General features: G+C 38.5%; 1 protein-coding gene across 2 annotated transcripts in view; it reads right to left on the minus strand.

Moving 5' to 3' along the window:
- The window catches only part of LIN7A (lin-7 homolog A (C. elegans)), a 130621-nt gene that overhangs the window by 75595 nt on the left and 43914 nt on the right, over positions 1-11112 (minus strand). For both annotated transcript variants that reach the window (XR_001515730.1, XM_006774713.2), the window contains exon 2: positions 9442-9560. Coding sequence is in view for 1 of the 2 variants with exons in the window: in XM_006774713.2 (XP_006774776.1) it covers positions 9442-9560 (119 nt within the window). In the remaining variant the exon portion in view is untranslated. The remainder of the gene's footprint in view (positions 1-9441; positions 9561-11112) is intronic.

Consider the following 11112-nt stretch of genomic DNA (forward strand, 5'->3'; position numbering starts at 1 on the left):
GGTCAATGCCTGAGGGCTCCCAGTATGTGAGAGGGGGCAGGCTGGGCTGAGGGACACCCCCCCACACACACACACAGTGCACGAATTTCGTGCACCGGGCCCCTAGTTAATAATAATAATAATTCTAAACGTAAATGGACTAAATGCTCCAATCAAAATGCATCGAGTGGCTGAATGGATAAGAAAACATGACCCATATTTATACTGTCTACAAGAGACCAACCTCATAACAAGAGACTCACACAGACTGAAAGTTGAAGGGATGGAAAAATATCTTTCAGGAAAATGAAAATGGAAAAAAAGCCGAATAGCAATATTATATCTGACAGAATAGACTTCAAAGTGAAGGCCATAACCAGAGATAAGGAAGGAAGCTTCATAGTACTAAAGGGATCGATACAACAAGAGGATATAACTCTGGTAAACATATATGCACCCAATGCAGGAGCACCCAAACACATAAAAAAACTTCTGGGGGATATCAAGGGAGAGGTCGACAGCAATATAATCACAGTAGGGGACTTTAATACCCCACTGACATCACTGGATAAATCCTCCAGACAAAAAATCAGTAAAGAAGCAGCAATCCTAAATGACTCACTAGATCAGATGGACTTAATTGACATCTTCAGAACATTTCACCCCAAAGCTACAGAATATAGAATATAGATTCTTCTCAAGTGTACATGGGACATTTTCAAAGATAGATCACATGTTGTATCACAGGCAAAGTCTCTCCAAATTTAAGGAGATTAAAATCATATCAAGTATCGTCTCGGGCCACAATGGCATAATATTAGAAATGAACTACAATAAAAATAATAAAAAAAATTCAAACACTTTGAGGCTGAATAGTGTGCTATTAAACAATGATTGGGTTACCAAAGATATCAAAGAAGAACTTAAAAACATCCTGGAAATGAATGAAAATGTAAACACAACAATCTAAAACCTATGGGACACAGTGAAAGCAGTCCAGAGAGGGAAGTTCATAGCATTACAGGCCTACCTCAAAAACTAAGAAAAAAAATGGTTATAAAATATCTAACTCTACAGCTTAAAGAATTAGAAAGAGAGCAAGAAGAAAAGTTTGGAATGAGCAAAAGGAAGGATATAATAAAAGGATATATATCAAATAAAATAAAATAACAAAACAATAGCCGTCCAGTGTGAATGAATCAAAATTATGCCTTTTTTTTCTTGTCAGATCAGCAGAAATTATATTTTTGGTGTGCCAAAGGATTTTAATAATTAGTTTATGTGTGCCTTGAGATGAAAAAGGTTGAAAATTGCAGAGCTGTTTGTCCCCACAAACAAATATTAACTCAGAATGGATCAAAGACCTAAATATAAGGTCTTTGAAACAGTGAGTTACAAAGAAGAAAACATAGGTACTAAGCTAATGGAGCTTGGTCATAGAGAATATTTTATGAATTTGACCTCAAAGGCAAGAGAAGTACGGTGGAATCTTAGTTCTCAAACTTTATTTGTTACAGAAAACTGTTCAAGAAGTGATTTGTTTGAAAACCACATAATTTTTTCCCCATTAGAGATAATGTAAATTGAATTAATTCATTCCAGACCCCCAAATGATTCCAGTTCTAACCTTCCTTATATACAGTACGTTTAATGTACTACTTAATCTATATACAAACACTTCTTTTCTTAAATTTATCAACCCCCCTCTACTAGCTATAAATGTACCATTTTCAGCACTCATTCCAGGGGTGTCTTTCAGGAAGTCAGCATGCAGCATCTTTGCTTTTTCACATGTTGCTGCCTTCTAAATGCTGTCACCAGCTAACTGCCTTTTGCTTTATCTAAATCAACAAGGTTTTCTACCTCTTCAACTGCCTCTGATCATTGTTTCTTTCACGCCCTTAGCAACATTAGCATTCTTTTTTAAAAATATATATATATATATATTTACTGGATTTCAGAGAGAGGAAGGGAGAGGGAGAGAGAAATAGAAACATCAATAATGAGAGAATCATTGATTGGATGCCTCCTGCTTGCCCCATCCTGGGGATAGAGCCCTCAACTAGAAGGTGTGCCTGTGACTTCCTGGTTCACAGGTCTAAGCTCAACCACTGAGCTACACCAGCTGGGCAATATTGGCATTCTTGATGCCCTCTTTATGTTCTAAAATTGTGCTAATCATCTACTTCGCTAGCAAAACAACAAAAAATAAACAAACCAAAAAAACCTACATGAAAATATTCACAGCACAAGTTACTGAGGTATTATCAGTAAACTGACTTGCATTCTCTCCTATGTTTGTGGCCTGAGAGACACTTTCTACCATGCTAATGCATAAGCATGAAAGGGTTGTTGGATCCAGAACCAAAGTTCTGTTCCACATGTGAGACATTTATTCCATGAACAACTTTTTTGAGATGGGAGATGTTTGAGAATTGAGCCTGTAAAGGTAAAAATAAACGAGTGGAACTATATCAAACTAAAAAGCTTCTGCACAATAAAAGAACCAACAGCAAAACAAAAAGGCAACCAGCCAAATGGGAGAAGATATTTGCAAACAACATCTCCGACAAGGGGTTAATATCGAAACTATATAAATAACTCATACAACTCAACACCAAACAAACAACCCAATTAAAAAATGGGCAGAGGACCTGAACAGACACTTACCCCAGAAAGAAATACAAATGGTCAACAGACACATAGAAACATGTTCAACTTCACTAGCTATAAGGGAAATGCAAATCAAAACAAAATGTGATACCACCTCACACCTGTTTGAGTGCCTATTATCAACAAGATAAGTAATAACAAATACTGGAGAGGTTATGGAGAAAAAGGAACCCTCATTCACTGCTGGTGGAAATGTAAGCTAGTATGCCACTATGGAAAACAGTATGGGGGTTCCTCAAAAGAATGGAATTACCAGCAACCTCTCTTGTGGGTATCTACCCCCACAAATTTGAAAACATTTATTTGCACAGCTATATGCCTCCCTGTGGTCATTGCAGCATTATTCACAGTGGCCAAGAAATGGAAACAACTGAAGTGTCCTTCGCTGGATGATTGGATAAAGAAGATGTGGTGCATATATGCAAAGGAATACTACTCAACCATAAGAAAAGCTTAAATACTGCATTTGGTACAACATGGGTAGACTTGAGAATATCATGCAAAGTGAAATAAGTCAGACTGAAAAAATTAAGAGCCATATGATTTCACTCATATGTGGGATATAAAACTGAAAGCAACAAATAACAAACAAGAAAAACATACAAAAACATAGACACAGACAACAGTATGGTGGTTACCAGAGGGAAAGGAGGTGGGGTAGTAAAGGAAGAGCAAAGGTGGTGAAATATATAGTGATAGAAGATGATTTGACTTTGGGTGGTGGGTCCACAGTCCAATATACAGTTTATGTATTATAGAATTTTACACTTGAAACCTATATAACCTTATTAACCATTGTCACTCCAATAAGTTTAATTAAAAAGTAAGATGTATCAAAAAACACAGCCCTTGCTAAAGTGATCTGAAATACAAAGATCTAACCTCTACTATAGTTATAGAAACTTCCTACATTATGAGTGAAACCATTGCTTGGTACTGGTAGTTATTTTTAGTTACCTGTATCATCCAGTGGTCTAACCTAGTTACTTCCCTTTCCCTTTATCCTACCAAATAGCAAATGACAAGAATCACGTTAAACACAATTGTTCTCTTTTTGTGGCTAAATGTTACCAAGTCCTTAATTTCTTGTCTTATGACAGGTTTCCAGATTCCTTACTATATGGAGTGCCTTAAAATAAAACCATTCCATATTGTCAGCATATTATTAAAGTTTGGAGCTTCCCTGGAAAAAAACAAAAACTGAGAGTAGGAACAAATGGGACATAATCTAGAAGCAAAAACAATCTATGATACAAGTGTCTCAAATTTCTAAAAAATCATGAGCCACCTAATAGGCACAGGTATTTACACCGGTTACCAATTTCATACAGTTTTAAGATTTATCACAGCTTCCTAAACATACAACATAGTTGTTTTAAATTAATTTTGTTTCACCACAGCTAAAGGGATGATGCTGCATATATCCTTTATCTGAGGTATATCTGACTTAGTGGTTGTGCATTATCAGTCAGAATAACTTGGGTTATTCTATGGTACAATAACCCCAATATCTTGGAGGCTTAGGTTAACAGAGGTTTACTACTTACTCAGGCGACACATTAGTGAAAGGTTGGCTAAAGCCTATAGTTCTCATTTTCTCACTCTGCAACCCAGGCTAATTGATATTTATCTTCTAAAACATCACTAGTCATATGGCAAAGGGAAAGACATAGCAAACCATGCACTGATTCAAAAGCTTCTATGAGAAGTAGCACAGATCACTTCCACTCACATTTCCCTAGCAAAAGCAGTTGTCATGGCCACACCTAGCTGAAGGAGGAGAGAACTGGACTATTTTTTTAAATATATCTTTATTGATTTCAGAGAGTAAGGGAGAGAGAGAAAACATCAATGAAAAAAAGAAACATCAATGATGAGAGAGACTCATGGATCGGCTAGAGAGATAGACATCAATGATGCGAGAGAATCATTTATTGCCCATCTCCTGCACGCCCCCCCTGGGGACCAAGCCCACAACCTAGGCATGTGCCCTTGACCAGATTCGAACCTGAGACCCCTCAGTCCGCAGGATGATGCTCTATCCACTGAGCCAAACCAGTCAGGGCAGAACTGGACTATTTTTCAGCAACCCTCCTATCACAAAATGGTAGATTCCATATGGAGTCGGTTTATTTTCTTATTCTTCAGTCCTACTACATTAGAAAACACTAACATACATCTGGTCACTGTCCAAGGAAGGCAGTTTCTGATGACTGTTACTTAGTTCTGAATTTTTGGGTCAAACGTGCATATGACAGTCATAAGTGTGAGAGTAAGTTCTCACCACAGACCTCTCTCAGCAGCACCTTATACCCCAGATCAATGAGCACATTACCGGGAAAGCAGGAAGCCTGGATGTTTGAAAAGTTGGAAAATGATGGTAGTAAATAGATTGCTAGTTCAGTTTGGATTATTTTAGTTTCAGAAAGAACTCCTTTGTATTCTGTTGCAGGAATTGGATGTCCTCTGAAAATATGACCACTCATATACTATTGATTTTTTTCCCCTCTGAGGCCCAAAGAATATAAAGTGTTGGGGGAAAGTCCATCTCTTGGCAATAGAGCTATTTGAACAGCAATCCAATTCTCTTAAAAAATTATTTTATCCAAAAACAATATTTTATAATATGTACATTTCAACCCTTAAATTACCTTATGTTTAATGTGTAAGTTTAGATCATTCAAGCTAATTAATACAGCGATGAACAAAAATTTAAGGAAGCCACTTAAAATCACAGAAATGGTTTTCACTGGGACTTTCAGTACCATAAGTTTTATTTTATTCTCACTCAGGGAAATGTTCATTTATGAGAGAGAGAAAGCGAGAGAGAGGAAGGAACATTAAGGTGAGAGAGAAACATTGGTTGCCTTCCATACATGCCCTAATAAGGAATCAAACCTGCAACCCAGGTATGTGCTCTGACTGGGAATTGTGCCCGAAACATTTTTGGTGTTAAGGGAGAATGCTCCAACCAACTGAGCACACTGGCCAGGGGAGTACCATAAAAATTTTTATTTTAGCTTTCATTCAAAAATGTGTGTGAACTTTCTCTTGTCAGTCAGCACCTCTTATTATGGAAAAGCAGCATTGTGTGTCAGCCCATTTATCTGTCCTGTTCTCTGATATTACTTGCACAGAATAGATGCGATTTAATTACTAATTAGCTTCTTTCGAGCTCCTTCAGCAATAAAACACAAGCAAGATAAGTATCGCCTACTATTATCAGCACTCTGTGAATAAAGCTGTATGTGAATTGGCATTCGACTGAAACGTATTTGTTAATAGATCAATGCCTTTCTTCGTTATATACACAGATGGCCGTATTTCAGTACTGATCTACACAAAACATACAGATTACGGAAAAATAGTTAAGGAGAGAAAACATCTAATCGCTTTTAATCATCCATTTTCAAGCCCAGCCAGTGTTGCTCAGTGTTTGAACCTCAACCCAAACCCCAAGAGGTCACCGGTTTGATTCCCGGTCAGGGCACATGCCTGGAGTGCAGACTCTATCCCAGCGGTTCTCAACCTGTGCCTCGCGACCCCTTTGGGAGTCGAACGACCCTTTCTAAGGAGAGAAAACATCTAATCGCTTTTAATCATCCATTTTCAAGCCCAGCCAGTGTTGCTCAGTGTTTGAACCTCAACCCAAACCCCAAGAGGTCACCGGTTTGATTCCCGGTCAGGGCACATGCCTGGAGTGCAGACTCTATCCCAGCGGTTCTCAACCTGTGCCTCGCGACCCCTTTGGGAGTCGAACGACCCTTTCACAGGGGTCGCCTAATACCATCGGAAAACCATTTTAATAATCCACTTTCAGTAAAAAACAAAATAAAATTTCATTTAACTATTCTTCAGCTGATTGGTTTCTCTCTCATTGATGTTTCTAACTCTCCTTTTCCCTTCCTCTCTCTAAAAATAAATAAAAACATTTTAGAAAACATTTTAATCATACATTTTCAGTAAAAAGCAAAATTTCATTGAACTATTTTTCCCATATAAGAGCTACACATATGCCAAGAGCTGATTAAGTGATTTAATCAAAATGTAAAACAAAATATGGGATTGCTTCAGAGTGTAACAATATCTACTGTTATGCTTGTGTAAGGCAATTAAAAATTTGGCATTTTTTGCCCTACTTTCTTTTTTAGTGTAATGTGGATTTTATAGTCATGTTGGCAATGGCATGACCTGTACTGTTTTTGCTCTGCAAATTCAACGAAGAATAATGCCACTGTAATTTTTGTTCTCTTCTCTACCAGTCATGAAAAAAATCATAACTTTCACACTGGAAAGCATTAACTAGCAAATATTTCTCAAAACTCAATTAATGTAACCACAAAAATTTTAAGCATTATTTGAATAAGAAACCAAAACTTTTCATGCCAGCATAGCAGTCAATACTCAAGAGACAAAGAATGAAAGGATTCTTGGATCAATAAAATTTAATTTTCAGATATTCTCCATTGTAATTTTCAGATGATTCATCATACTTCCTACTTGCACTTTTCTTTTTTTATTTTTAAATTTTCATTGAATTTATTGGGGTAACATTGTTTAATAAAGTTATATAGGTTTCAAAATACAGTTTTAAAATAAATGATAGGAAACCTTCCAAGAGTTTTGACCAGACTTGATTAGATTTTAAAAGGTCTCTGATGCCCAGCCGACGTGGCTTGATGGTTGAGTGTTGATTTAGGAACCAGGAGATCATGAGGCCATGGTTCGATTCCCAGTCAGAGCACATGCCTGGGTTGAGGGCTCAATCCCCAGTTGGGGTGTGCAAGAGGCAGCCAATCAATAATTTTCTCTCATCATTGATGTAACCACATTGGGTAGGCTGCAGTTTAAATCTTAGTGAGAGAGGTATTGTATGTCTCTACCTTAGTCACCTGGATTGTTCACACCTAGTGACTACACATAGTTAGCATTGTTGCAGTAAAATAATGTACATTGACCTGACCAAGTGGCTTGTTGGCTGAAGCATCGTCCTGTATACCAGAAGGTTGCAGGGTTAATTCCTGGTCAGGGCACATACCTAAGTTGAGGGTATGATCACCTATCAGAGCACATAGAGGAGGCAGCCAATCTCTCTCTCTCTCTTTCTCTCTCTCTCTCTCTCTCTCTCTCTCTCTCTTTCTCTCTCTCTCTCTCTTTCTTCTCTCTCTCTCTCCCTCTCTCTTCTTTCCTCTCTTAAAATCACTGAAAACATTGAGTTAGGATTAAAAAATAATTAATTAATTATTTTTAAAAAATCTTTTTAAATGTGCATTAGCCAAAGCAGAGTTGCAAAAAGGGAGGTGTATGACCTCTGCTACAGCAAACTCTCCAGGTAATCATTGGGTTCAACTCCTTGGAGAAGATGATGTAAGGTAATTCATTATTAGGGACTTCTACCAAGGCATATATACTGGATTTATGGACTTTAGGTTCTAATTAAGAAATTATCACTTAGTACATGATGGGGAAGGGGTGATAGGTTTACTGAATATTATTTCATTTAAAAAGCAATATAGCATATATCTCTCAAGTGAACTTTCTTGTAAACAATTAAATTCATTAATTGACAAGTCAATTCTACCACAAGTCAATACACTATTCAAATGATCATTATAACACTTTTTTTTTTCAGTTTAGGAATCCTAAAACCATTAGCCAGGAGAGCATTACAAAGATTTGTTAGAAGGGCATGTCAGCCTATTCAGAGATTTTCCATTATTGCACTAGATCAGCAATTTTCAACTCATGTGTCACAACAATGTTTAAAATGCAATACCTGACTATTTAGTCAGGAGCACTGCCTCTTTTCTCTTAATTGTCAAATACAAAAATGACAATAGCCAACACAATAATAGCCATCTGGTATGAATGCCCTGACTTGCATGGTAAATTATAGGTCATATAATAAAGTTGCATCTTATGGTCTCCTCTCATAATAAAGTTGTGTCTGACTGGTTAATTCTTGGGATCAGAAATTCTTATATACAAGTATAGGCACCTGATTTTTTTAAAAAAGTAACTTTGGGCCCTAGCCGTTTTGGCTCAGTGGGTAGAGTGTTGGCCTGCGGACTAAAGGGTCCCAGGTTTGATTCTGGTCAAGGGCACATGCCTCTCTCTCTCCCTCTCCTTCCCTCTCTGAATTCAATAAAAATATATTTTAAAAATAAATAAATAAAATAAAAGTAACTTTAGAACAAAAAGAGTAGATAATTACTATTATTTTTTTAATAAATACATCAAAATTATACGTATTTTTGTTAGATTGGCAAAACATATATATTTTGGAGTGCCACAGAATTTTAGTAATTAGCTTATACTAGTATATGCCATGAGATGTAAAAGGTTGACAGTCCCTACCCTAGCAATATTTGGATAACTATCACTTTAGTCAGTAGGCAATTACTCTTTCAGATTTGCCTGTAAAGGACTTAGTTGAATGTTCTTTAAAGAAAATCTCAGCCCTCATTAATTATGACTATTTCTAACTGAATTTCCAGATGACTTCATGTGACCACTAAATAGTTTACATGTAATAGCCTGCGAAGGTAGTCACTTTATTGGTACCATAAGATAAACTTTGGGTTTTATATGACCATATAAATCCTGACTGAATCTAAATAAAGAATTTAGCAGACTAAATTATATTTTACCATCTGTCCAAGGAGCTAAAAATGGGAGGCAAAGGTATAGTTCTGATCTTAATTATTTCAATTGTTTGTGTGGAAAAGATATGTTTTCCATTCAGAACACATATGCCTGAACATAGTTATTAGAATCTTAGTGTCATACCTCTCGAATAGCAGTACAGAACTCACTCTGAAGCACTTTCTTAAGGGATTGTAGCTTGTGCACTGGGACTTCTCCAGATTCCTGTAGTTTTTCCAGTAATTCAATGGCTCTGGCAACATCTGAGTTAAAAAAAAAAAATCAAGTGAAAAGATCTAGAGTAACTACATCTCATCAGCAAAGGATCATCATTCCCACTGAATAGTGACGGTGAAAATTAAGTGGAATTAACTGCAAAATCAGAATTTACAATTCATAGCTTATTGATCTAATCTTTTGATTAAAAAGTCATTTAAATCTGTTCCACACAATTTGTAACTGAATACATCTTCTTTGATGTCATTTCATGTATAATATTTGTCACACAAATCAGTTTGAATATTCTTTCAGAAAAAGAGCAGGAAACATGCTTTCTATTTATTCTGACACCCCGATAACCAAATGAGTCCTGTCAATTTTCTTTCTGAGATGGTTTCTCAGTTTGATTTTTCCTTAACCACACCACATTTATCACATCTGCAGTTTCACCTTTATTAGTATAACTAGAGGCCCAGTGCACGAATTCGTGTATGGGTTGGGTCCTGCCAGCCCAGCCCCAATCAGGGATGATTGGGGCTGGGCCTGTCAGGAGGAGGAGACAGTGGGAGGTTGGCCAGCTTCCCCCTTATTGGAGCCCGATCAGGGCAGACTGGCTGGGGGTAGGGATGGAAGGCAATTGGCTGGGGGGCTGATTGGGGGTGGAGCTGGCTGTGGGGAGGGACTGTGGGCAGTGGGACAGCTGACCCTGTCCCCAAATGAGGTGGGGGGGACCAATCAGGGGTCAGCAGCCAGGGGAGGAGCCGTGGAAGGTTGGCTGGCTAGCCCCACCCCCAATTGGTGTGGGGGGGCTGATTGGGGGCAGAGCTGGCTGGGGGGAGGGGTCACAGGTCAATAGGGGTTGTGGGGGCTGATCAGGAGTGGGGCTGGCCATGAGGAGGGGCTGTGGGTGGTGGGCTGGTAGGCCCCACCCCCGAATGATTTGGGGGGCCGATCTGGGGTCAGTGGCCGGGGGAGGAACCGGGGGAGGTTGGTCAGCCAGCCCCACCCCGATTGGTGTGTGTGTGTGTGTGGGGGGAATCGGGAGCAGAACTGGCTGGGGGAAGGGGCTGATCGGGAGTGGGGACAGCTGGGGGGAGGGGCGGCAGGCAGTTGGCTAGCTGGCCTTCCCCCTTCCCCAGCCCCCTGCAACTCCCAATCGAGCTGGTTCACTGGCCACAGTGGGTCATAGCAACCAGTTATTCCGGTCTTTGTGGTGTTCTGGTTGCTGGCTTTTTATATACTAGTACATAGGTGATTTGATTAATGCACATCTCTTAAACTTGTCTCTAAACTTCTAGAGGGTAGGAATTTATCTGGTTTGGTCATCACTGCATCCCCAGAGTCTAGTACAATTCAGTGAATACATATTTGATAATGAATGAATTAGTTAATGGCCTCTCTCCATTTGACTGCCATTGCATTATTCCAGGCCCTCACCATCATCTCTCTTCTGTCCAACTGGAATCATTTTTTTCTCCTCCAGCCTCTTATGGTTCAGAAAGTGATCTTCCTAAAATAAAAATCTGATCATGTACCCACTACCAGCTTTTAGGACAGTACCAAGCAAAAGAGTTTTTAATAACAATTAATTTAAAT

Source organism: Myotis davidii, unplaced genomic scaffold (assembly GCF_000327345.1).
Source record: "Myotis davidii unplaced genomic scaffold, ASM32734v1 scaffold26, whole genome shotgun sequence".
NCBI classification, from domain to species: Eukaryota; Metazoa; Chordata; class Mammalia; order Chiroptera; family Vespertilionidae; genus Myotis; species Myotis davidii.